At 43.5% G+C, this 27,254-nt stretch overlaps 1 protein-coding gene across 5 annotated transcripts in view; it reads right to left on the bottom strand.

Moving 5' to 3' along the window:
• Positions 1–27,254, bottom strand: part of NHS (NHS actin remodeling regulator) — a 255,403-nt gene that overhangs the window by 24,673 nt on the left and 203,476 nt on the right. For 4 of the 5 annotated variants that reach the window (XM_054086823.1, XM_054086841.1, XM_054086831.1 and 1 more), the window contains exon 2: positions 1,877–2,029. In XM_054086823.1, the coding sequence (XP_053942798.1) occupies positions 1,877–2,029 (153 nt within the window). Of the gene's footprint in view, positions 1–1,876; positions 2,030–27,108; positions 27,182–27,254 lie in introns of those variants that run through there. The other variant, XM_054086850.1, reaches the window with a different exon arrangement.

The following is a 27,254-nucleotide window of genomic DNA, read 5'->3' as shown; positions in this document are numbered from 1 at the left end:
TCTGTGTCCTGGCATGGAGGAGATCATCCCAGAAAAGTCAAGTTCTCTCCACCCCAGACCCAGAGGAGTCTTCCTTCACCATGCATGGCTCACAATATTCATTCTTCTTCCAGCATCAGTCCCGAGTCCCTGAAACCTTCCATGTGAATGGAGGAATGCTCCTGGACTTCCCATCTCTAGTGACAGTCACATAATTAGTGTTCGCATGGAGTGCTGCTGGTATAGGATGATGGATTCACGTAATACACATAGCTATGGTCCAGCCAACAATGTTTGCTACTAGCATAGCTGTTTTCTGATCTAACATTCAGTTTTAATTACTCCCGGTTAGAAAGATAAAGAGCTAATGAAATTCTGGTAGAAGAAATAGTTGAGACAGAATAAACATGTTTAGGGTAAATTTCGGATTATAATTTCACTCCAATATATGCAGTTATTTGGAAAATAAAATAAAGTAGCATATGACAAGCTGTCTGCTGAACCTGCACAGCTGTCGTTAAACATGGAGGATAAGAAGTTGCCAAAACTGAGATCTGTAACCTTAAAGCGATGAGACATTTTCTGACAGCTGCCTTCCCACACTGCTGTCAGGATTTCTTCTGCCCACAAGATGGCAGGCGGAGATCAGCCTGGTCCTGGGACAACAGTAAAGCAGAGCCGCTAAGAACAGAAAAGCCAACTTCTGCTGTAAGTCAACACTACTGTGACTGTAATTCGAGTCTATTGCTCTTTGCAGTGCTAGGAAGACATACTTCACCCTCAGTGTGTTCTTGAGCTAAAATCTGTAGAGAGGTTCAAATGAAATAATTAATTGGAAAGTTTTATCCAGCTAACAGATGCTCTGCAGATCCCAGTAATCTATTATTATTATTATTATAACCTGATAACAATAATAAATGAGCAAGGCAATGATAGCTGTTGGTGCAAACACTTCCAACACAGGAGGCTGCTGCTAAACATTTTAAGGGTGACCTGCATGGATTTTCTCGTTCCTTATGGCACAGAAGAAAGACAAACTCATTTGCCTACTGTTAAATGCTTCCCAGTAAGAATTTTCCCTTGGGTAGGTTCCCAGTGAAAACTGACCTTTCCCCACCTTTTGCCTTCCCTGTAGTGTGCTGTTGCAGGACCATCCAGACATTTGCACTCAGTAAATTCCCTTTATGGCAGGGATCCAGGAGTCTGATTATGAATTTGATTGCTCCCACTCCCTCCCTGCATTGTGTGATCCATTTTTGAGATGACAGGTCTTCAGTTCATTAGGTGCTGTCAGGAGGTGTTCCCTAGCCTGGGGAAAAGACACCTGCCTGACCCTTCCAAGCTGTCTGGGATATCACCTGGCTTTCAGCTTGAAGGAAGCAGGTCTCCTCCAGTATTGTGCTTGGAGACCCCATGCAGACAGCTCAGTTTCTGTGAAGACTTTATACATGGGGCTCCAGTTTCAGGCCTTAGGAAGTTAAATCTTATCTGTCCTGGAGCCGAGGCATTGTTTAACATCTATTTGGCGGAGGGAGACAAGACAGACTTGTTGAAATAATAAATATCTCCATCCTTTCATGTCTGAAGCATGAATTTGCACATACTTACAATTCAGACATATCCACTTAAATAGAAAAATACATAACAAAGAATATAAAATGGAAAAGCAAAATGTTTTTTTCAGATCTACTCTAGTAATCATAAACAAGCCAAAGAAGGCACAAGTCTTTTCTACTTCCAGAAGTTCTTCAGTTTTATTTGTTAGCCTAAGTACCTACATCCCAGTGGAGACCAGTGCCCACAGCCCTGTGCCTGAGTACTTTGTTGCTGCCTGGAGGAGACTGTGGAGAGGTGCTACATGCATGGAACTGGAGCTGGACCATGTGCCGGCACATACCTCTGCGCAAGGCTCGCAGGTGCTGCTTGGCGTGGTGGTGCAGCTCCTCCACACACGGTGGTCTGGTGGAGGGGAGGAAGATGTTTCTTTGCTGATGCCAAGGTGCTCGGTAGTAGACACTCAGTTTGCTCTCTGCATCCAGATTGGAGACAGCTGTAGGATAAAAACAGAACACGAGGTAAGACTCCTAGACTCTTTTACATCAATCTAGCTGAAAAGCAAAGGCTCTAGCTTGAAACAGTGGTGCCAAGAACTAACACTGAGGATGTTACAGCACCTCTCCTCCCACCAAATAACAGTGATCACTACATTCTCCATGTTTTCATGCCACATTGTACCACTCAGCATTTAGACAATCCCTTTTGACAGATTGCAAATAGCTCTATGGACGTAAGTAAATGCAAAGGTACTATGTCGGTGTTAAATGCGAAGCTACTATGGTGGTGGATTCAAGGGATAATAATTTTATAGACAGCAAAATGAAAATGCAAAGAAGCTACACAACCTTCTCACAGTGACATTTTGAGCAACGGCAGAGGCAGTAACAGATCTCCCATTTACCCATTCCCCTACCAAATGCTGACACAGGTTGCTACTTCGTTGCCTTCCAGCACATGAGGACTGAGAGTAACTGCCTGCCCTACTGAGTGACTTTAACTGTCATCCATCAAAAGAGGTTCCCTTAATAGACAGGGACTTCTAAGGGATAGGAAGACGTCAATTCCTCTACAGAGAAATCCCAGAAGGCTGCCTCTGAAAGATACATGAACCGAGTCCACTAAAGGTTTGAGAGATTTTCTCATGAGTGATGGGACTCAGAAGCGATGTGCCCAACCTCAGCATACACAGTAACCAGCTTTCCAAGAGCCAAAGCAGGCGTGGAGAACCATGGGACGCCAGTGCTCTGCCTCAGTTGGCTGCACCAAGCAGGGTTGTCCCATCTGTGCTCAGCAGCACATATAAGGCAGCACAGCACACGGCACGTCCTCAGCTCTAGCATTGGCCTTGCTCCTTCTTCTACAGGTGTTGATACAAATGGTCATCTCCTCTTACAATGCCAAAGAGTTGCCACAGTGGTTTTGTTTACAGGATAATGCAGTGCAATGCAGGCAGGGTCCTGCATGCACAGGAGGAAGGGTGGTGGAAGTACCTCCTGAGGTTTCCTTCCCAATGAGAAGCCAAATAACCACTGTGCCTTGGGTTGGTCCCAACATTAGCCATGTGCTCCTCTCCTTTGCCCTCATCTCTCTTGAGCAGGGCAGTATACCCTGGCCTTGTTCTCCGTTATATCTTCCCTCTCTGGTGGGATAGCCATGAGCAGAGCGGAGGTGGCTTTAGTCTCAACACATTCCTGTGCAATGCTGATGACCAAGACCTCTTCCATGAAGAACATCACCAGGGATTTGCAACTCAGTATTAGTGGCCCAGTCTGTGTGCCAGCCCCCTTTTCCAGCCTTTTTCTTGCCTACTGAGATGATGAGTATTTTGTGGCTGGGCCCTCCCCTTACACTCTTTTTTACCGCTCCAGGCAAGCACAGCCTCCAGCTCTTGTCCACCAGGGCCCTCTTTGCTTCCACAAGAGAAGGAACATGCTGCTGTTATGGTACACCACTAAGGGGGAGGCTAAGCCACAGAAACGGGGTTGGCAGCAGGGAGTCTGCAGCAGTATTTTGTCTCCAGAGAAGAAAATAGCACACTCTGGGTCTCTCACCTATTTTTTGTGCTTTTGCACTCTCCAACCTGCAGGAGCAGTTGCTTCGTTTTGAGAAGGAGTCAGTGCAATGTGTAGAGAGCTGCTCTCTCATGGAGATGCTTTGCTTTTTCTTGTTTTGTCACTTTCTTTAATGCAAAACAACATTCACTCAGGCTGAAGGCATATCAGTGACTTGTAAAGAAAAACGAAATGGAAAAGTACAGCAGAAGGAGGAGGGAGTAGACACAAGGGGGAAAACCCAGGAACCATGCTGCCATGTGTGGGATGCTGACAGACTTTATACTTTCTTTGACAAGAAAATAGTTCACAAAACTTTGTGGATGTCATGATGAAAGTGGTGGTATAATATCATTATAGACCTGCTGAAGTTCAGGGTCTCAGGACTTCAGCACCAACGAAGGGACCCTGAACTCGACATCTGGTGGGCAGCCTTGCTTTGGGGTCAGTGGATTTTTGCAGGTGGGATTTCAGTTTACAGTATGTTGGCAGTGCTGCTCCATGCAATTGCCCATGTCAGTGCGGCGAACGGCACCAGGGTGAGAAACAAATGATTGACAGTGTGTGTGGGGGGGAGGGTGTTGTAGGATGAATGACAGCAACTTCTAGGTGTTATTAATTAAATTATTGGCACTGTAATAACATAATGTTGCTAAATTGCAAGCAGAGCTTCTGATGGCTTGTCTGTCTGTCACCGTTGCAGTAGGTGACTATCTCACTATCATGAGCTGATATTTATATTTCCTTTACCCCTTGAGGATAAGGAAGCACTATGTCTATTTCACAGGCAAGGTACCAAGACACAAAGCAGCTTGCCCTCATTCTGTTCTGGGTCACACTGCCTTCTTGGGAAGCTCATCTCAGGACAAAAGTTTATAAATTATAGTAACGATATCCCACCCATTCTTTATTTTGCTGAGCATATGTGATATTCATGATCACAAATTGTACCCTGGAGGCTAATGAAACGGCAGGCACAAGCAGTTCCTTCCTACACCCAGAAAAAAACTGTCTAGACTGCAGCTCTAGTAGTTGTCTGTGACAGAGCTCAATAAGCAAGAGGGAAGTTTTACCTACTTATGAAATGTTCAGACATTTTATTAGACTAGAATAGATTTCACTGCAAAATTTAACTTGTAGAAACCTCTTCTCCTTTTGACAGCAGTGTTTTACAAATAAGAAGAGTAGGAGTTGGGTTAGTATACTTTGTGCGAGACTCCAAAATGAATCCAAGCTAATGCAATTCTGCTACACGCTTGCTGCTCACAGATAAAATAGCATGACCTCTTCACCATCCAGCAAGTCTCCCTTAGCTGGCAGACCTGGCAGAGCTGTGCATAGTGCTATACTAGAAGAAAAATAAAGCACAAATATATTGCTTATCTTCAAAAGATAGAGCACTAACAAGCTTACAGTACCCTGTGCCATGGCCCCAGCCAGCACACGTCCACATCTTCTTGCCTTTCTCTGCAGGAGCTCTGATTTGCCGTGTCAGAGAATATGCCCCACTGACACCAAGAAAGCAGAAATATTTTACAGTACACACTGAAATGAACAGTCCTTTAAAATACCCAAAAGCCAGAGTGAATTTTCTGGGCGGTCCCGGATAGAAACTAAAAGAGCTGACAAAAAAGCTGTGAGGGCATGGATGTTTTCAGCCCGCGGTGGAGAAGCTCAGAGGGAGGGAGAAACACTGGGTAGGATAGAGGACAATGCTGGCCCAAGGACAAATAAGTATAAACCCACCACAAATGTAATTAAGCTGGATGTTTGAAGAACAGCAATCCAACCTCAAAGCAGCGAAGCTCTGGAGAAACCTCCCAGAAAGGGGAGAAAGACGGAAGACGCTCATTGCTAATTGAGTAAGCCTACACCATTTCTGAAGGGGATTGCCAGATGAGATTGCCTGTCAAAAGAAGGACCCACTTCCATCTCATTTCTTGCATGCTGTCCTTCGCCTATGTTCTTCCATGTCCTCTGCACATTGTATGTGCTTTTGCCATGGCATCTCACCTGGCCCCTGATCTTCGGGCATAGACCCCTGGGCATTGGGCACCGCTGCCAGAGGATGCAACCGCAGGAATGGACTGTGAGTTTTCAGGACCAAAATATCTGATTTTCTGCACAGGGTTGAATCTCTTCCATTAAAAGAAAAGAAAATTAGCCCTATGGCAGAATAATTCAAAGAAAACTGGGCTGAGATCTAGAAGACCTATTCAGTCAAAGCCTTGATGTATACTTCTGCTAAAAACCTGAGTTAAATATTAAGAATCTTTAAGCCTTGTTTCTGTAAAATGGGGATAAGTTGTCTCTTCAAGCCAGTGCTTCCTTTCATTCGATATTTTTACACTGCAGACTGTTTTTACAATGCCAAGCCTGCACGTGGCTGTAGCCCTTCAGCATCATCATAACACGCATAATAAATAAAGCAATACAAAAACCGTAAAGCCACAGTCTTTAAATTATTAACAGCTGGACACCACACTGAATGAGAAAAACAGCCTGTAGAGATATAGGAAATGCCACATTTCAGACATTGGACGTAGATTGTTAATATATTTCTAGTGTGCGCTTTGATCAATTTAGAATATACAAGTGAATCATATAAACTATGATGTTCATTTAATTCTTGAGCTAAAGTAATTGGTTTTTTTGTCTTGTGGGATGACAAAATGACAAGAGACCATTTAAATGGATTCTCCATTACATTCTCTGGATCCATTAACATTGGCTGGTTTCCTGACAACCAATGTCAAACAGACATACACTAATGGCTGTTCTCATGAGAAGATTTTTGAAGGTTTCCAAATAGCTGTTTTACCAAAGTTGATCATATTTATCATTTATAGACCCTTCTCATCTTCACATCCTCTCATTCACCCTCCCTCTCTTCTTTAGCAAAGCAGAAAAAGGATCCTGCTGTAGCAGAGCTGGATGTGGATGCTTGAAGGTTGTGTGGCTTTAGTGCACTCAGGCGTGGTTGTTCTAATAATAACACCACAAAGGCCAAGCAAGAAAGATTTCTGCTCTATTTATTTGATACATCCAGGGGTTTCCCCTGAACTCCATCTGCTTCTCAGATGCTTGCTGCCCCCCTCCCCAGCTCCTTCTGCTTCTCAACTTTATATTATTTCTTTCTGTATTATAGTTGTCATTAGGCATTGGAGGGAGTCGGAAAGATGATTTCCTATGCTTCCTGGTTCAAAGAGAGAAGATGATTTGGTGTAAGGTGTGAAAAAGTGTGGAGCCTGGAGGGGATTTGAGTGGCAAGCAAGGAAAGTGCCTATATGCTAAGGGACAGAGCCCAAAACTGTCATGCCATGAGTTCCTGCACAAGTGGGGACAAACAGGCGCCTGGTGAATCCTTATTACGTATCTGGATTCCAAAAGACTAAAACTGCAATGAAAAAGGATCAGACTGGCAAATAAGACTATTCCAGAGCCCAGTTGTTCTTATGAGAGGCTCTAACGACCCAGGAATGTTGCAGGAAGCAAAGGAGTTGGCGGGTGCACACCTACCATGCACTCACTGCTTCTCCCCACCATGCCGCAGGAGTGTGGGATGCTCTCAAAGGCTGCACAGCCAGCAGCACCATGCCAGGATCTGCTTGGGAAGCCCTTCTTCTCAAGTGTTAAGATGGTTGACCTGTCATTTTAGCAAAAGACATTTTTTTCTAGCCATTTCAGGTAAAAATGATGACTTCTTTCTTCAGAAATTCAATTGAATAAGAAAGCTGTATGTTCACCTAGCTTTCCATAAACAGGACTATGCTAGCAGCAGCAGTATCAGGGTTCAACCTGTTCAAACGCTTCCACACCTGCTGCCCAGGTCAGCAGCGAGTTACTTCTAACTTTGTGTGCAAAACATTGCAAGAAAATGAATTCTGAAGAAGATCACGTTATCTCAAAGACTACACAGTCTGGCAGCACATCCAACTTCATCATGCATTTTAGTGCATAAATGTTTCATTGAGGCAAGTGCTGAGTCTGATGTGAATTTTATTTATAGCCCTGAATGTCTCGAATGTATGCTTCCCCCAAGTACTCGTGTCTCCGCTGTAACACCCGGGGGGGTTAGCCTACAAGGCTGGTGAAAATCTACAGTCATTTCTCCACTGCACGTCCCACATTTTGTGCAATGCATCAGCGAGCTCAGTACTTTCAAAGCAGCTCCCTCTGCGGCTGCCGCTTCACAGGAATGGCACAGAAGGTGCTGGGACTTACCCAGCAGGGACACAAAAGCCCGGAGCTCCTCAGAGTTGGGACAATTGCTGTTTTCTACAACCATGCTTGTTCCCAACCTTTCACAAACCTAGACATTTCCCCTGGTCCTGACCATTTGCCCATGGCAAACACCACCAACTGGAGCCACAAATAGCTGTTTGGATCAGCCATCTTCCCGTCCCATCTTTTTAAGGATTGAAAACTGCCTGTGCAAAGAGAGCTGCTGTTCCTTGCAAATAAGGCTATGGCTTTTCAGCATTTCGATGACCCATCCGAGCAACGGCAACCTCACGGTAACTCCAACAACTATACCTACAAGCATGGCATGAATACAACTTGCCTTAAACCTCTAGACAAAAAAATTCAACTTATTGGTTGCCCTCAGGTATCAGGTATTCAACTTATCAGGTTGCCTGTTCACCCTGGTAGAGGCAGGATGCCATGTTCTTTCCCCACAAAGGGGAAGCTTTAATTTCTGTTCATGTCAGCGTGACAGCAACAACTGATAACCCTGGTTTTTCTCTTCTGAAGCCCTTCTGCCAGGAAGGACATCAGATGATCGGAATGAGACAGGCACTCTGGCCCCTCAGCGGTGCAAGGGCTATTGAGGACTCTGCCTGCACTTTCCCTCCCTCTGTTACCCTGGGCAGCTAATTCAAGCCCAGCTCTCCTAGGAGATCTGAGAGCTGAGGCAGGTCCTACCTAGGCCTTGGCAGAGCTTTCTAAGCACACTTCTCACATACGACAAGAGATTCTCAACTCAGTGAAACAGAAAACTACATGCCAAAACCCCTGTCTCTTTTTCTTTGCTTCTCTTGTGCATCTTCGGGATTCATTCAGGATCTGGATGGGACAGATCCTTGGTGACATCTTTTGTTCCTGCTTTCCGGTATACTCTGACGTTTGTTAGGGCACAGTTCAGTGAACATATTTCCCTTTCAGTCCTCGTGGTGCCCACTGTCACAGAGCTGTGGGTGACTGACACCCCATTTTGGGTGTTTCCGTGCTACTTCTCTCTGGAAGCCCACACTGGAAAACCAGGTTTGCAATGTATTTACACATCATTATATCCTATTATTGTTGTCATCAGGGCTTAAAAACAAATGATTTCTGAGCATTTTTTTGTGCTGTGCAAATTCGGTCCAGGATGGATGTGAGGCATAGTCCCTAAGGCATGGTTTGGGTGACCAGTCTGGACCTGAAGCCTGAATCACCACATCTGCCCTGCCACCGGCACTCATGCGTGCAAATCAAAGCCAGAGTGACTATGTCTACGTGGGCTGCAGCTGCCTTCCGGATAAACAGGAGCGAAGACATGACAAAACAAGTTAAATCTTTAGCTACATGTGGGCAACAACATAGCACAATTATTAATCTGTTCTGTGCTCATGGATGGACAATTTAGCAGATTTTTCAAACTCAAGCAAACCAGCTGATATCTCACCAGCACCACAAACTATTGAGAAAGACTATGATCTTCTATGCTCTTTTCATTGTTTTATTTCTTGCTAATACAGTGAAACATCTCACATTTCAACCGTTATTTCTTTGCACATCTCTGTGACATGTTTCTGCCTCCCATTATGCCAAACATAGAAATAACAGCTATTCAGGAGAAAAACGGACAAGTGGACAAAACTCTATCCATATCCACCATTCAGTTATCTGGAAAGATTAAAATACTGAAAAGCATATGATTTCACATTCATTTCCACATGCAGATCTTTGAATTTTGCATTTACCTGGTATTGAGTTAACTGGCACAACAGCAGACAGAATTCAAGAGGGTTAGGAAGTGTGTGGCTCTTATACACATAAGAAGATTAGGAGGTTAAGCAATATGCACTTGTATGAAGAGTACCACATACTAATCCCATTCTTGGCTTTGCTGCTTTCAATCACTGCTGGTGGTGTTTGAACATATTTTTAACTGCTTTCCCTAACTCTGTCAAATGAGTTATGGTGGCCAGAATGGGACTTTGTATTTCAAAGGATTTCAAAGCTGTCATGGCAGGATAGACAATAACCTCTCAGAAACACACAGCATTTTATATGTTCAAGCCTTCATTTCTGTGAAGTTCTCTAGCCAGTGATTTTTTCCTCTCCTTTTATTCCTGTTCTCTAGTCTGTGTTTTACATGGCCTCCAAGAGTGGCTGGGAGAGAAACAGCTTTGTGCTCTGAGCTATGAAATAGCAGCAAATGTAGTCACAGACAGCAGGTTTGTGTTGGAGGGTTTCATTAATGGAGTTGCCCTTCTCACCCATGAGAGGTGAACAGCATTTTTATTTTAGGTACACATGTCTACGTATTATACATGCTCATTAATATGTGCAGTTATGTGCACACCCCCACCCCATCATACCCAGCTCCGCAGCAAAGAAATACCCCCCCAGTGCACATCTCTTCTAATGCATGGCGACAGAAAGCATCGGAGGGAGTGAAGCATACTTATCTATTAATAAACATTTGAAATGTTCAATAATGTATGTACAGCCATGGTGTTTCTATGGTGCTTGTTCAGTCAGAGATAACAGGAAGCCCATCAGGGAAAGCAGGTTAGTAAGCAACATAGAAAACAACCAGTAAGGTCTGGCTTTATTCCCAGGGCAGCTGAAGACACATGACTAGACAAAAGTTTTCCCAGTTGTGTATGTGTATGCATAAAATTAAACATTTATTTCAACTCTACATCTTCAGAGACCACAACCCATTTGGGAAGTGACTCATGCCCCAGCTAAGTGAGTGAAAGTGATACAAAAGGCAGCATTGGTGTTGCCTGCAGGGCAATGTTAAAGGCAGACAACACCGAGTCCTGCCTAGCAAGCAAGCTTAAGGTTGCCATTAGGTCAGCTGCTCTACAGGATGAGTCCATATTAATTTCAGTTTGCTACCATGCTCCCCGAGAAAACAAAAAGCTAATTAGCCGGTAAAATAGTGAAGGCATAAACAGTGTCAACGAAAAACCCCAAACTTCAAATCAAACCATTTTAAGGTTACTAAACCTAACGGTAAGGATGGATCTTTATAGCTGGGATGATGTGACTGTACACATATATACATGTTTAGGTACACACAGCCCAGAGCATGTGAACCGAATATCTCAAGAGAGCCCTTTCACTCCTACATGTTTAAGTAGTTGAAAGCACTTCTTTCAATAACCACACATTTTCAGTACTTGTCAATCCTGATTTCTTCTCAAGTTGACCCTTCACATTACTCCCATTCTTGATATGCAACAAGGCAAAGTTTCTTATCTCTGGCGGTGTGGTCTCTATAGATCAATTTGTAAGCATGCTTTTAGATATCGTTTGCAATTCTCTCTCCCTGCTCTACTATTTTTCTCACATACTGACACAGCCCAAATCACTATTAAGCTTGCTCAAGTTGCTCCAAGAGGTCACCATAGTGCTCTCCCTTTTGTCACACAGAAGCGTGTCGTTCACTGTGATGTTGCTCTTGGATCAGTCGCCCTGACTTCATGTGCTGGCACTCCAGAACAAGGCTTTGAAAAATTTACTGTCTTACCTGCCTTGGTTAATGCTTACCTTCAGGATCTGTGAAAAAAAACCCCAACCCCAAACCCTCACATTTCCCGGCCTATAGACATTTATGTGAAAAGTCAAACAGTGTTTTGGCAGTGGTTTTAATGTATTTTTCCTATTCTCCTATGTTCGATTCCTCTGCGTATTTCTATCTGAATATTTATACATAAAGCGGTCATTTGCCTGTTACAGACTTCTGAGTCTACGCTGAGGATCCTCTTTTGAAGAAGAATAGAGGCTTACACATTGTACTACCTATTTCCATGTCAGCACTCATGATACAAACAACCTCTCTTCACTTGTGAACAAGCAGCCCAGCTGTAAAACACCAGGGGCCTTGAAAAAGCGTACTGGAAGACGACACTTGACATAGAATATGTTGTGTTTGGCACACTGGAAGATAAGATTCAGATTACTTATTCCAAGAACAGAAAACTAATTTCCATTTTCCTTGAAATCTTCATAAACTACGATCTTCCATCAAAGCTCCAAAAAACTGGTCTCCATCAATCTCTGTGCCTTTTCCATTTGGCTCTCAGAAGTCGCATTTAGCATCTACTACGCGAGCGGTTCTGATCCACACACCTGTGTCTTGGACTGCAGATTGGGGGCACCAACTTATTTTAATACAGGCTATCGGAAGGTCATCAGTGGGTGACAGCATTTTGTTTACTATTGACCTACCCTTCATTCAAGGCAATAAAGCAAAACAGCCCCATAGCCCCACTGCTTAGTCTTGTTAGGCCTCAATGTGGCTCCCCATGGGCAATGACGAAGTCACTGTGTTGGAGGGGCAACACGTATGCTATAGGGGAAAAAACACTACAAAATGCGAAGAGCAAACTCAAACCAAAGACACAGGTTGCATTTTGTATCTAGCATAAAAGCATTGGGGATGTTTTTCTGTGAATGACTTCCCTCACTGACTTGAGTTTGACCCTCTTGCTTTCAGCAAACTGCACAGGGAAGCCAGTACGTGAGGTCAGAACCTACTCCCAAGTGAAAAACAAGATGAAAGAGTTTACGCAGAAAATGATCAAGCAGGGCCCCTCTTCCCTTCCACCAGCACTGCATGTAGGCTGAGAAATCAAACCCCCAAAAGTCAGGAAGATCCATTTGTTAAGAACAGAGATGATGGCTCATATTTCACACTTCTTTCTTCCCATTAGTATTTTTTATCGCTCTTGGCTATATGCCGTGAACACTGCTTAACTGCAAGTTGAGGTAAGTAGCAACAGTTTCTTCCAATTATATTAAGTAAACACTATGCTACTATTGCTACAATATGTTCTTTCCAGTTACTCATAGGCATCCAGGGGAAGACAGAAAGTCAATCATCTTACAGGGACCAAAGAGAACTCATTTCTGTCACCCTGGGGAAATATTCTTGCTGCTCCTGCAGCTCCATCAGTCCTTTCCTGCAGAGAGGCTGAGCTCTTACTCAGGTCTGTAATGACTCTTGAAGTTATGCCTTCCCCTTGAAGCTTCCTCCCCATAAAGGCAAGGCAGCTTGTTCCTTGGTCAGGTAACAAAAATCACATGCACATCCCTATGAGGTTACTCTCGTGCCACCCTGATGATGGCACCGGGTTGGCTGGGCACAGGAGTGCAGTTAAAGATACAATCAGTTCACCATGTAGCTCCTTCTGAGTTCTTTCAATAAAAATCTCCCCAGAACTCAGTAAAAATACTTAAGTTCTCCACTATTAGCCCTTATGTTCCTTTGGGCTCCAGCCTCCCAAGTGGTTTACCAGAAGCTCAGTTTCAGACAACTGGCTGTGAACGAGGTTTGAGGAGCACTCAGCCCGTGAAGGGGCTCTGGTCCAGGAGTGGCGTCCTATTTCAACACTGTCCAGTAATAGCCTTCTCCAGTCCCACTTCTGACAAGATGCTTCTCTAAAACATTAGGGCAAACAGAGCTGTAAGGGTTCAGAAAGCCACGATAAGAAGCCAGCTAGCTTGGCAAGCTGACTTGCAGAGTTTCATTTGTTGAAATAATGCTGAAAACAGTCCTTGCTGTTTTGTAAGGAGGAGAGATGCCTGAAAAGATAGATTCCCCCCCCGCCCCTCCCCATTCCCCTCTTCTATATTTTCTCAGAGGAGTTGGTTTTAACAAAGAAATCTGCTTAGGGATGGATTCTTGTTAGTCTTGCAAGGTGGAGAGAGAGAGAATGGTACACATCGCTTTCTCAGGCCCCTTGCTCCCTCTGCAGAGGCCACTGCAATCCATGTTACACTGCAATTGCATAAACTCTACAGCAGCACTGCATGCTCCAAAAGGCACTACAGAGAAACCAGTGCTGGGACTGGTCTCCTACACCCTGCCCTGCGCTGCCAAGGACATGTCCCAGCACCATGCCCTGCCTGGGCTGCAGCTTCTACCCAAGTGCCGCAGCATGTCCCCTCCAGGCTTTTTGGCTCAGAATTAGCCCTTAATCCATCAAGCACAGAGATGTTATGATATATAGAATGGATTCTATTGCAGTACTTTCTGTACATATGTATACAAAGCCACTGAGACACACTGGATTACTTTTTTGAAGGAACCTATACAGATAGCATTGGGAAACTGTCTTTGTCAGTGGAGTTGTATACCTAGGATGAATAACTTATGTCAAGATAAATTATTTTCCCACTATTGTTGTAATTTGAATAACATGCTGTCAGCTTGCTCACCTTAGGCACTAATATTTTTTTGCAGAGTTGCACTGTTTTTTGGGTTTTTTTTTTCCTACTGTATTTCAGGTCCTTGCTTACCTAAAATGGTCCACAAGCCTCAAACTCAAGGTAAGTCCTAGCTTGTAAATTCAACTGAGAGATGAGCATTGTTAGCTGTATCCCCTTGCACGTCTCTGCAGAGGACGCAAATCTGTAAGCATGCCAGCTAGAGAGTCCCTACAGCTCCTGCTAACATGCTAACCCCTACTCTGAATTGAGACATCGTGGCCAATGGCAGATAGCACATAAAATGCAGCATGAAAACATTTAAGCTAAAATAAATTTTAAAACACTTATTTCTTGTAAAGTGTCACAAGTTGTTAATAAAGATCATAACATAAGACTATCCTTTATTGTTATGGCTAGTATGGCTTATGAGCCAAACCCATATCCTATTGTTTGTACTCACATTTATATTATTAAGCCACATATTTATGCAGAAAACCTAATGGAGTTCTGATGGGATTTCTGAAAAGCCACAACTGCGAAAGACCGTTTGTCAAATGCTGCAGGGGTGTGGACCACTCTCTGGCACAAGTTGTCATCCAGAACATAATAGCAAACAGCAAATTCTTGCACATTTGTAACTCATCTGTCTTTGTGTGTGTGTTGGATTGAGTACAAGGCAGTTGGCTTTCGCACAGAAAACACACAGAATGGGAAACAATTGCTTGGTTAATGTACATAAAAAATGATTACCTTTAAGTGTGGGCAGAAATTATGATTGCGTACTAAGTACTGCACATGAAGAAGAAAACCAAAATGCACAGTGAAATGACTATGCTTCATTGCATCCAGTCATAACCAGAGCAGAAATGTCAGATGTCAACACTTACTGATATCTATTAGAGATACCACTAGCAATTATCAGAAATACTACTGCAACATGACACTGGCTGCAACACTGGTCAGGAAGCTTTCAAACTCTCAATTATAAGCAGTGATGAAGAGGAAATAAACTGTGGGAAATAAGCTGCAGGAAAAAAATCCACATGAAAAGGAATTCAACGAGGAAATACTTTCAGGTAAGGAAGAGGAAAGGAAACAAGGAGAAAGGGGAGAAGGGCATTGTCATTAAAATTATCTTGCAGAAAGTGTAAGTAAAAAATGGGGTTGTTAAGTAGCAAACAGTGTTTGACCTTAATTACTGCATATTGAATAGAATGGTGAATCAAGGGAGAAAGCACTCCTGGGACCATTTGATTTGTTCACAGGAAGAAAAGTTGACAATATTTCCAAGCATAAAGAAGCAAACAACAGAAAGTAATCACGAAAGTCACTTTCCCCAGGGGAGATTTGTCCCCTTGGAGTGTTTCTGTAGCTAACATGTAGTCTCCTTGCTGATTTTGAGGCTGAACGAGTCTCAGAGAGCTCTGAATAGTCCTCTGGCAGACCCTGTTCCCCTTCATTTCACCATGGAAAGACCATGAAAAGATGGACTGTGCTGAGCTGGCGTGTCCCAGCACCACCAGGCACTAAGAAGAGAGATGCTGCCTTTACAGGGGAGCAGGATTGCCTACTTAGAGACAAATGTGTGTCCTGCATTTATTTGTTGACGATATTTAATGTCAACTTAAAAAACCCAAATTTTGGTCATAGCCAAGTAGAGTGACTTTTAACTCGAAAGGTTAAGCACTGCCCAAGAAACTGAACAAATACATTTTTATGAATAGAGGGGCACAAATGCTCAGAAATATAACACAATAAGCCAGACCAAGTGTCAAATTTTGCTATCCTTGCTCTGTCCTTTCTCAGTTGTGTCTGTGCCTGACTTCTCTGACCCCTTCAGATACACTGGGACATCAGGTCTGGCCCTAATTATCTCCCTCCCACTTTACTGTCTTCTCTACTCTGCCTCTCTTTTTTGTGAGTGGATTTTCCGAGTGGTGTTAAACAAAAAAAGAAGTGCTGGAAGAGGTGCCAGACTACTTCAGCGGCCTGAGATACTCTACATGCTGATCAGGGAAAGGCAGACGACACCCACAAATATACCCCAGCCCTAATTTGGCAGGATGTTGTCTGGGGGGAGAAGGCAATCAATCTTCACAACTTATCAACTCCCATAGAATCTGCCAGCACAGGGGGAGAGGGAGCCAACCCAGCCAACTTTTCTTTATAATATGGATATTGTTCGTTAAGTTGGAGACATTCTATATACAAATACAGATCAGTTCACAGCCATCTGCTTATTTTCTATGTAGTGTCTAAAGTATTGTAAGGGTGTTACAGAGAATATGAAAACAAGCTCTTATGTCAGCCGCTGAGCTTAAAATTAAAAAAAGGAAAAAAAAAGAAGAGAAAAGAAAAAAATATAGGAGCTGGTATGCAGTGAAAAGCAAAGAACTGAGACAGCATTTTCAAATGGTGGTTTCCTGGGCTGCTGTTATTTGGAGATGCAATTTAGTCTGGTAGGGGGACGTGATGACACATCCTTGCTCTGGCTCAGAGCAAGTCACCTCCTCGCATTCACAGCCATCTCTTGTCCTCCCAGGAACCTCCTAGCCTTTCCTATGTTCTTCCCACTTTTGTGTCTTAAGGACAGAAAACATCCTTTACACTAAGTATTTACACATACAATTATAGATCCTGCATTTTGTGTGCTAGTCCAAAAAATACTTTATTGGGTGGTTTTGTTAGTGTTCTATTCTTCCAGATAAAAGTAGGCTTGATTATTAGGCATGCTCCAAACCTCTGCAGATGAGCTGTGGTTTGCACTGCCCGGGCTGTGGTTTTGGATCCACAGGCCCTTGAAGCACAACTAACCTTTGCCATGTACAAGCAGCTCCAAAACATCAGGCTGGGTAAGCAACAGGTGCTTTGTTATTCAGAATTAACTTGCCACGTGAGTAAAGAAAACAAAGCCAGCCAGGTGCCCTGGGTGGTTCCCACCAGTGCCCAAACCCACATGGCTAGACCCAAATTCACTGGTTATCTGCCAGATCCATTATCAGTAGAGGTTTTTTAACAACTGCATTTAGATCGCAGCTAATTCTGATAAATGGAGATTGTTTCCCTGACTTGCTGGTTTGGTAATTTCATCTTCATGTTTGTTCACATTAGTAAGTATTGATTTCCTGTGGGATGCAGTACATCTTCACGCACTGAGTGATGGTGAGGTCCCTGCTTGGCAATGTTTCTGTTATGCAGAGTTATTGCTGAAGTTTGGCTATTGGCATTCTTATAACCCTTCAATTTTATCAAAAAAGTTTGATTCTGTGCAACACTACAGAACAAAAAAAATAGCTAAATGTGCATGCAGCCACTACTTACCTATGAAAATGGCATTCAGGCAAAGATTAATTTGGAAGTTTTTCATTTTTGTTATTCTTTTCCCCTTCTGTTAGCATCCTGATTCCATTTGTCTTTGTAATATTTGTGCAATAGTAACATTATACAAATATTGCAATATTTCTTCACTTTACAAGGGCCAGAATAGCCTCCCTAGAGTTAGTACAACTCTCCCTATTTTCTGCAAGTATTTACACATACTTCTAGGATGGAAACAACTACAGCAAAACTTCAGCCTGTCAGAAAAAAATATCTAAGCTTTGAAGAGTCTCATCTTCATCCAGAAAACAATTCAGTTTGCAGATATTTCTAAAGGACAGTGGAATAACTTTCAAGCCTTTAATAAATTCTAGTTCTATCACTACTGAAATTACAGCCACATTCATGATAACTTAAGATCAAGGGAAATATTTGCTAAAGGGATGGGTAGAAAATACTAATCTTCCTTTCCCTTCAGTGACCTTCTATCTGTGGGCACTGCAGCTAGAACAAAGCAATGGCAACCAAAGTGCCACACATCACTCACCGTAGGGTTGTGGGCAGAAAACACTTTCACATCCCATTCATGAACCACTGAGACAGATGTGCACCCAGAGCTGAGCTTATTGAAGTAATCCCCAAAGTAACTTTATGTATTCAGAAATTCTATTTTGAGGGTCAAATTGAAATGAATTGTTGCCTACCACAGAAAGCACAGCTTTGCAACAACACTGTCACTGCCTAGCTCGTGACAATTCATTCATCCTAGCAGGGAGAAAAATGTCTCTTCCTCCAGCCAACTCTACACTCAGTCCAAGCCCCAAAGAGGTGGAGCCCTACCGAACCACAGCTCTGAATTTTCCAGACCTGCCTTTCAGCTGCCATCATCCCTAGTCAATGGGGGCACAGATCACCTGATAATTAATTCTCCTTTAACATGATGAAACCATGGACACTTGAGGCTAGCTATCCATCAGGTACATATCTCAGTGGTACCTAACATTTCCAGCCAGATGTCTATGTAATGTAATACTGGCTTTGCAATTATAACTAATGATGACCAGAGTTTCATTCTGAATTTCATACTAGCAATCTTCCATTTGGACTAGAAGATCATGGTAAGTCCCTTCCAGCTGAAAATATCCCATCCCATCCCATCCTTTCTACCAACACGACACAGAATGTTCATGTTGCATGCTACCATTTTTTATGCCTAAGCTTCAAATAATTAATATTTCCCAGCCTGACGACTTACTGCATGCAGGAATTCTACATATAGATGTTAGGAGTTCTTGGGCAGTACAAGGCACTATATTATGCACATGAGCTAATTTACCTCTGGAAATAATTCAAAATCTAGCTAATTCCACCTGTGTTATCTTGGGTCACTCTCTGTTCTCAAACTATGAATGTTCTTTGGTATTTAGCACAACAAAATGACTTTTGTCTTTCTACAATACATTATACTAGCAAAGTGGCTGCAGCTATGCTGACAGAACTGCTTTTTAGCAGTGAGCCTATTCTTCACACCTCCACATTCATCAAAAAGACATGTTATGCTGATAATGGTAGTAATGGCTTTGCCTGGCACAGTTTTACTGGAAAAAGATCACACACTTCCCAAAGCTTTGTCCCATGCCTTTGCACAAGCCAAAACAAGTAGGGAAGAAAATGAGCTTTGGAATGTTCATTCAGACTTGTTATGGGGAGCACAACCTTTTAGGTTCAGGCTACAAGAAAGGGACTTAAAAGTGTGTGACACTGCTGCACTAAATTTTTCTTCCTAGCCTTGTTGACTGCAATTTTCCTCCTTGACCTACCAAGTAAATACTACTTCTGCCCAGGAAATATGAATTTCCATCCATCAAAGATGAACCCCTTCTCCTGGATTTATTAGCTTTTCAGGTTTGTTTTGTGTACCAAATCTTATCCTGATAGCCATGGACCACAATTCATAACATAAATAAAGTTTATTGCATTTCTTGGAAGCTTTACCAACTGCACAGTGTCTCTGTTTAAGCACTGACTGCCAGAAGATGAAAGCAGGACTCTGCCTGCCTCCAAAAAGGTTTCTGATAATCCCAAGGAAACTTCACCATGACACTGGCACCAGAAGCTACCTGGGACTTGCAAGATGACCAGACCATGGAAGCAACCATTTGCTTGCTCCATTTCCAGCTAAGGGGCCACTCACTGCAGAAAACAAGACCACAAAGAACAAAACAGTTGTGCTCCTACCTGCAGCACAGCTAGGCTGCTTCTGCACCTATCACTTCTGCTTAGGTTGCAATTAAGGTCTGTATTCCTTTGCTCTTGCTCCCAATTCTTTTCCAAATTGCTTTCTTATGCTAAATGCTTCAAGGAGGGGGCAGTAAACACACTGCCTGCTCTCAGGAGAGGAGCTGCAAATTGCCTCTGGGCGAGGAGGTGGTTGGAGAGCTATCCCCTACCTGGTGAGGAGGGAGCAGCCTGGATATCCATCTCCAGCATCACTTTCCTTCAGAGACGCTCAGAGCCTACAACAAGGTCAACCCAGAAGGGATTGACTGATTTGGAAAATGAGCAAGGCTGACTGGAAGGATCAGGACAGAGATTATTTCTTGAAAAGTTACTACTATGTGTAGGTGTTATGAAGAGGCAATGCAGCGCAGAGAGAAGAAAAACTGAATGAAATGTAAAATCTACGTGTGCAGTAACCAGAAACCCAATGCAAGCTCAGAGAACGGAGCTGGAATAAACAAGACTGACACATCAGCCAGCCACCGAGTAGGGCAATACAACCACACTGGCTAAACAGTTATTAGCACATTTGTGCTCTTATATACAACTTACAAATTTATTTACCTTTTAATTTTGCCTTATACGAGCAGAAACCCAGCACTGCCAAGGCAGGAACGAAGAGCAAATACTTGAGAAGAAATTGGTTTTCCTGGGCTTGCTGGACACCTCTTAAGTTGAAAGAGTGAAAAATGACTACAGGTAAGTTTAGGCAGTAAAACAGAGGACAGTCCCAGACTGCCTCAAAACAACAGGACTGAGTCTTCAGTACATGCCAGAATTGGAGATCCCGAGACACATTTCCAGAATAAACTCCCTTTTCCCTGTAAGCCCCGGCCTTGGGACACTAAGCAAGCGACTGAGCTTCTTCACTGGCCAGTCTCAAAGCTTACAGCAAATCACAAGCTTTGGACTGGGGCAAAACCCTGCAGCTTCAGACTTGTCCAAGACTGGTGCCACATGTCCACGCATATTACAGAAGGAGAAAGAAAGGACGTCCCTGCTTGCACGGGTTGAATTTGAGGAGACTGCCATCTGAGCAGCGCACATTTCATCTTAAAAAGGCCTTTCAAGGTGTTACAGAAGGGGTTCAATCATTTGCCTCCTATTACAGCTGCAGCATCTCCAAGGGACTGTGCCTTCCCAAAATGCTCATTAACCTTGTCTACCTGAATCACATCTGCTCCACCTGCCATTCAAACTGCCCCGACATAAGACAAGTCCCTTTGTTACAGACCATGAAAGAACACCTTGAGAATAAAATTTATTCACCAAAAACCTGGGAGGAATTCAGATCAGCAGGGAAGTAAAACCATTCATTTTGACGAAGCTGATATCCCACCAGAAGTGCTTCTTTAAAAATTGTTATATGACATGCTCACTGTCTCACAGTTAATTGAAAAAATCATAAAATCACAGAATTATTCTGATCTGTAGTAAAAATACAACCTTGTGTTACAACTAAGTCTCTAAACCACTACTGGATAGGGTATAATAATTATTACTGGCTTGGCTCCACATTTGGAGTCAGACATCAGGCAAAAAAAAAAGAGGCGTTGGTTGAGTGATGCTGAGAGAGGGAGTCTGGGACAGACTAAGTGCAAGGGAAACTAGATCTTTCCTTTTATCAGCTTCCCTTGCTGTATCTGTATTTGAAGCAAGCAATCTGGAGCAAAATTCTATCAAGGTGATAACACAAACCATGTACTGGCCTCCCTGCTGGGCAGTCGCATAGCAAAAGTGCTGGGAGACGGGAGCGGGTAACCAGCTGGCTCGGGGCAGGGCTGAGGGCTGCAGCATGCCAAGAGCACTGAAGATGAACTTCTCCCAGGTCTGGAAGTGCTACTATAGCACAAGCAGTAAATAATACCTTGTCAGCAGGCCACATTATTGAATAGCAATAACTTTCCATAATAACTAATTAGTGTCACATACTGATCAGACACTTTTAAAAGAGAGAAAGTGCTATAGCTCTTCTTCCTTCATCAGATTGCAGTGCCAAGGTTGAGCTGTACTCATCTGCCAGACTGGAGCAAGGAAGTACCTGTACATGAGTCAGGACCTTTCCTTTGGCAGCCATGAGCTGAATGAAATGGTTTGTCACCTCCCACAGTTCTACAGTGCCATTATTTCTGTGGCCATCCTGCCTGGCCAGGAAGCTCTGGTGTACTTGATTATCCTAACCTAATCCCTGAGACTTTTGAGGGGGCTGGAGAACAAGTCTTACAAGGAGCGGCTGAGAGAGCTGGGGTTGTTTAACCTGGAGAAGAGGAGGCTGAGGGGAGACCTTATTACTCTCTACAACTACCTGAAAGGAGGTTGTGGAGAGGAGGGAGCTGGCCTCTTCTCCCACGTGACAGAGGACAGGACAAGGGGGAATGGCCTGAAGCTCCGCCAGGGGAGGTTCAGGCTGGACATCAGAAAAAAATTCTTCACAGAAAGAGTCACTGGGCACTGGCAGAGGCCGCCCAGGGAGGTGGTTGAGTCACCTTCCCTGGAGGTGTTTAAGGAACAGGTGGATGAAGTGCTTAGGGACATGGTTTAAGGGAGTGTTACGAATGGTTGGACTTGATGATCCAATGGGTCCTTTCCAACCTGGTGATTCTATGATTCTATGACTTCCTCCAGCTCTTGCTCCCAACGGAGGAACCAGGCTCTGCGAAAGGAGGCTCCCAGCAGCACCCATCCTGGGTAGGGCTCACGCTGCCCAGGAATGGTCTCGCTCTTCCCGCAAAGGCTCTCTGCCATCCCCAAGACCCAGGGAAACCTCAGGGATGGTTTATTTTGGTGAGCTCAATAACATGGGCACAGTTAGCACTCTATTACCCCACTTTTCTTGTGTATCAGACAGGGGGACATATCTGTGTCACTTCATGTCGATCATGTTGCCTTTTCATTCATAAAAGGCAGCCTGTATCTTTAATCACTTTGCCAGAATAATAGCAAAGAAACAAGCACTTGATTGCCTGTGTTGTCAGACACTATTGGAAAAGTCTAGATAAGGATACTGAACAACCTTGGCTTATTAGTATTCCACATGCAAACGCTTCCCCATAACCCAGAGTCATCTGTATCCCAGCAACCCTTAAAATTTCATTCTCACTGAATTGCCAGATCTTTATCAAAATATAATTACAGTCTTAATTTGGAAGATAAATTTTGATTGCCTGTGTGGTGCCAAAAAAAAAATAAAATTGTCAGGTAGACAAGAGCTGAGGTACAACTGTGAAACATGACTCTGCATATTCTGACATTGGTGCATCACCTTTCCTGTTATCAAAAGTTGGGCTGATAGCTAACCATAAGGTTATGTAGAGTTAGATAGGCAGGGACATGAAAAACCAGTCTCCTGACACCATCAAATGAAATTTGCACTAAAAACAGGGAGGAATTTGAAATCTGCAGATACACATGAAGATTATTACTATTAAGAAGATTATATACAATTATCATTATGAGGTGAGTGATGTGCAGCACTGCTGTGCAAACCTGGAAAAGAACACCGGTCCTTCCTGAAACCAGAGGAGACTGCAGAACTCACCTTTTCTCCCACTGCTTTTTTTCCCCCCTTTCAAACACCGGCAGAAAACAGCACTGTGTTTTATAGATACATCCAGACAGTTCTCAAAATGCAAAGGTCACAAAATGGCTTCAGATTTCAGCAAATGGTTCTAGTGTTCATATTAAAACCTAACTGACAGCTTTTAAAAGCACTCTTAAGAACAGCCTTCGTGGTTCATTCATTCCAGTAACATCTTCAGGCATTAAGAACTTGGCTGTTAGGAGGCTGAATGAAGAGGTGCCGTTTTCCAGCAAGGATAGCAGAGTCCTATGCATCTAGGCTGCCACCACCTAAACACATTGTGTCTGCACACTTCATAGGGCCCAAAATACCTGTTCCTCTACTTACATGCTTAAGTTAGCCAATATATTTTGTTCCTTGAAATGACTGAAGAATTGCAGGATTCATGCATGTATCACAACAGACCTGAATCACTCATCTTTACCATCTGCTGTCAGAGTGATATATTATATTTGACCCCATTCCATCTGCAACAGACACAGAATCAACCTCTCCATATAATTGAATGAGGATGCAGTTGGAAATCCCATCACTTCAGCGGACTATTATTAACAAAGACCTGCTGCTGGGTGGAGAGGTTCTCTTCTACCTTCCAAGAAGCTACATGATTACAAACATTTTTCCAAACTTAAAATGTAGCCTAAAAAAAGTATCCCTGAGGAATATAACCACTGCCTGCTCTACCAACAGAGCCCAAAGGAGAGGAGACAGCCTAGCAGGCAAACCATGGAGGTTACCTAGTTTCTGACTTATCAGACTACAGCACTGCAAACCCACTTCAGTTTAACCCTGTTGAAATGCCAGGGGGAAAAGATAATTACTTAGATGACAATGGCATAAATGCAATTAGACGCTTGACCTTAGCATGCATGCACAGAGTTGAACTCATTGCTAAATTTGGGACTGGGAAGTTCTTCTTTTCTCCTCCCCGCTCTCCCCCCCCCCCCCCCCCCCCGAGTTACTTGCACTTTCTCTGCAGCCTGACAAGGGTCCTTTCCTTGTACAGATGTGATCTCATCCCTTGAAAGTGATTTACTCTCGGTACCCAACTTCAGTCCTCTTTGTTATCTAATACTGTAACTTTGACTACCATTGCATGTACCATAAGGTCCCTCTTTGACACACCTGTTATATTGAATTCATTCCCATGGAGCTTGTGTTGTCCTCCCCTGAGAAGACCATGCAAGGTGAAAACAACTGGAACAGTAAATAAATTCTACCACATAAACATAGAGAAGGATTACTCTGTAGATTTAAAGTAATACGGTGTCATAGTTACAGTCTGAAAAATGTGCCTTCTCATGGGCTGTGGTCAAGCAGACAGAGTTGCCAATTAATGATAAGACCCAAAGCTCACTGAAGTCCAGAAGAATACTGCAGTCTTTGCAATCACTTCTGTGCAGTGGTTCCCATCTCCTAAAGATCATGTCCATCACTAATGCATCAATAATGCTTTCACTGACAGAAGCAGTAGAAAGTGTTACAAATGAATGGGCACGGGGACTGAGCCACTCTTGTTTCCCTGGTGGTAGGACCTCAAAAGGGCTAAATCACTCTACAGTAGAAATGGAGGGCAGGAAGGAACCATGAGAGAACTGTCTCGTCCATGACTTTTGCAGCTCTGAAATGCAGGTAAAATAGCCGCAAAGAAAGCATCCACCACAGACATAGAAAATGCATCCTATAGTGAATTTTGACTAATGTGTGGCCAAACCTGTCCTAAAAATGCCAAAATACAAAGCCAAGAGTAATTCCACCACTCTAAATTGGACTGAGCATTTGTAGTCCACTCCAACTTTATTCTTACTTGTTCTTGAAAAGCCTAAAAGAAGGTCACCCCATAAGATCTATAGGATGCCTGTCCCCATGCTTCATTTCTCTTTGCACTTGTAAAGATCCTCCTAACCCTCCTTGCTGCAAAGTCAACTGGTTCCTAAGGGGGAAGGCTGCAGAAGCGCGCACATCAGCTGCAGTCACATGCAGCTCCCCTCTTCTTTGGGTAGCAGACTCTATCCCTAGAGCTGTGAATCTGCAACTGCTCTCCTCAGATGAACTGAGCTGAGGCAAATAAGCCAAAACTAGTGCTCTGGAGTACTCCAGGCAGGGGGAATATCTGAGCCACCAAAGGATGAGGGTGAAGTGATGCTTACTCCAGATGCATAGCTTTTTGCAGTCCTTTTAAAAAATGCATTAATTTCCTGCTGTGAAGGGTACCACATTAAAATCAGAGGAAACCAAATTTGCCTATCCACAGCAGTGGATTCAGTCTAGTGCTAAAGAGATGGAAAGCTTCTATAAGCCATGGTGACTAGCTCAGTACAGCCTCTTATCCATTCTCTCTAACCTGCCAGACACACTGGTCCCACAACAGCAGCACCAGTGAAGGCAAGCATACATCTGGATGAACACCTCACTGATGTGTACATGCTGTTTTGAAAGCCTGGCTTTTGTCTCCGAGTTAGATTATTTCAAAACTAAGGCTAATGTTTGGAGAACTGTCAGAAGAAAGAGGTTACTAGATTTACTCTCCCTCCCTCTGCACCATGGTATGTTGCAGGGGGAGGAGTTCAAAACAGCCCTGTGGCAGCTGCCAGCATCTTCTCGGTAGATGGCAAAAGAGAGGCTTATTCCCCTGAGGTACTCTTCAATGAGAGCTTTCTTAAGGGAAGCAATGGATACTCCAAGCTTTCATCATCATTAGGAAACTCCTGAAGGAACATTTGATATTCAGAAGTTATCACAATGTTCCTATTTCTATTCTGCCTCTTTCATATTCAAGCCCAGATCTCCTATCTCTGAGCTCACAGTTGCCACGATAGGCTGCAGCAGAAGGTACGTGGCTACCACATACACATCCCAACTTCTTAGTAAGCAAAACTGAGGTCTGGCTTCCTCAGCTATCTAAGATGTTCTCCTGGGTGAGAAGACAAGCAAGTCTCACCGTTGGCAAACAGGAGCCCAGAGAAGAATGTTATGAGCCTTCCACAGCCATATGGACTCTCAGCATTACAGCCTCTGCCTTTGGACTAAGCAGCTTCACAACCACAAACCCAGGCTGTGCCAGTGATACCAGTAGCTGAATACTCAGAAATATAAACTGGGGATGCTCTTCCCCACTTGCTGTTTTGGCTAAGCCACTTTACCCTTGATGGACCTATCTTGACAACCTTATTTACCTAAAACCGGCTTGACTGCTGCTGCTGCCGATTCCAGGAACTGGCAAGCAGCGTAACCCTCAGTGCTGCTGACTGTCCATGATGCAGCCTGGCAGCCCACTGATTTCAGTGAAAGCCAGCAACAGGGCAAATGCAGTGGAGGGAGGAGAACCCAAACGGTTAATGCATGCCACAGAGAAATATACGTGCATATACTGCCTCAAACAGCCAGAACCTCTCATGTTCACATTTTGCATTCAGTTCGACTAGAATTAAAGTGATCATAATAAAAAACTGGCAATCAAAACCAAACAAATTTTCACCAAAGCATGACTAATTTCTATCTATATAGTTGATCAGAAGTCCTGTCTCCTACAAGGAACATCAAATGCCATCCATTACAGCAACAAATGCCAGCAGAGTCCCTTTCTTTCCACCTGTGATTTTAAAAGTACATTTCCCATGCAGAAAGCTGTGTGCTTGGCAACCTCTGCAGCTCCCTTCCTGATGAGTAGCAGAAATGCTGCATGCTAAACTCTCTCCTGTAATGACATGGATTCCCACACCAGAGACAAATTCTCAAACTACCCAGGCAAAACTTCAAATAACCTGCAAGGTATTTACAAACCAGAGGCAAAAGCTGAAGTCAAACCCTCAAAGCATACAGAGAGAAAGAGAGAAAATAAATGCCCTCTGCTTGACCCAAAATAAAGGTCTACCAGAATAGTTCTGCATAGGAAAGAAAATGCATTACCATTGTGGGGACCCTCAGTCATTTAGAGTCTCCAGTCAAGGCTGAGAGCTATTCTGAGACTGCAGGTTTTTCCTCTAACTTCACTCCCCGGCTCTGGGAGGAACTAGTTAAAAATGACATCACTGCTCATAGTACCCTCCTCCCCT

The sequence above is a fragment of the Cuculus canorus genome, chromosome 1, assembly GCF_017976375.1.
Source record: "Cuculus canorus isolate bCucCan1 chromosome 1, bCucCan1.pri, whole genome shotgun sequence".
In the NCBI taxonomy this organism is placed as follows: Eukaryota; Metazoa; Chordata; class Aves; order Cuculiformes; family Cuculidae; genus Cuculus; species Cuculus canorus.
This window is presented reverse-complemented; position numbering and strand designations above follow the sequence as displayed.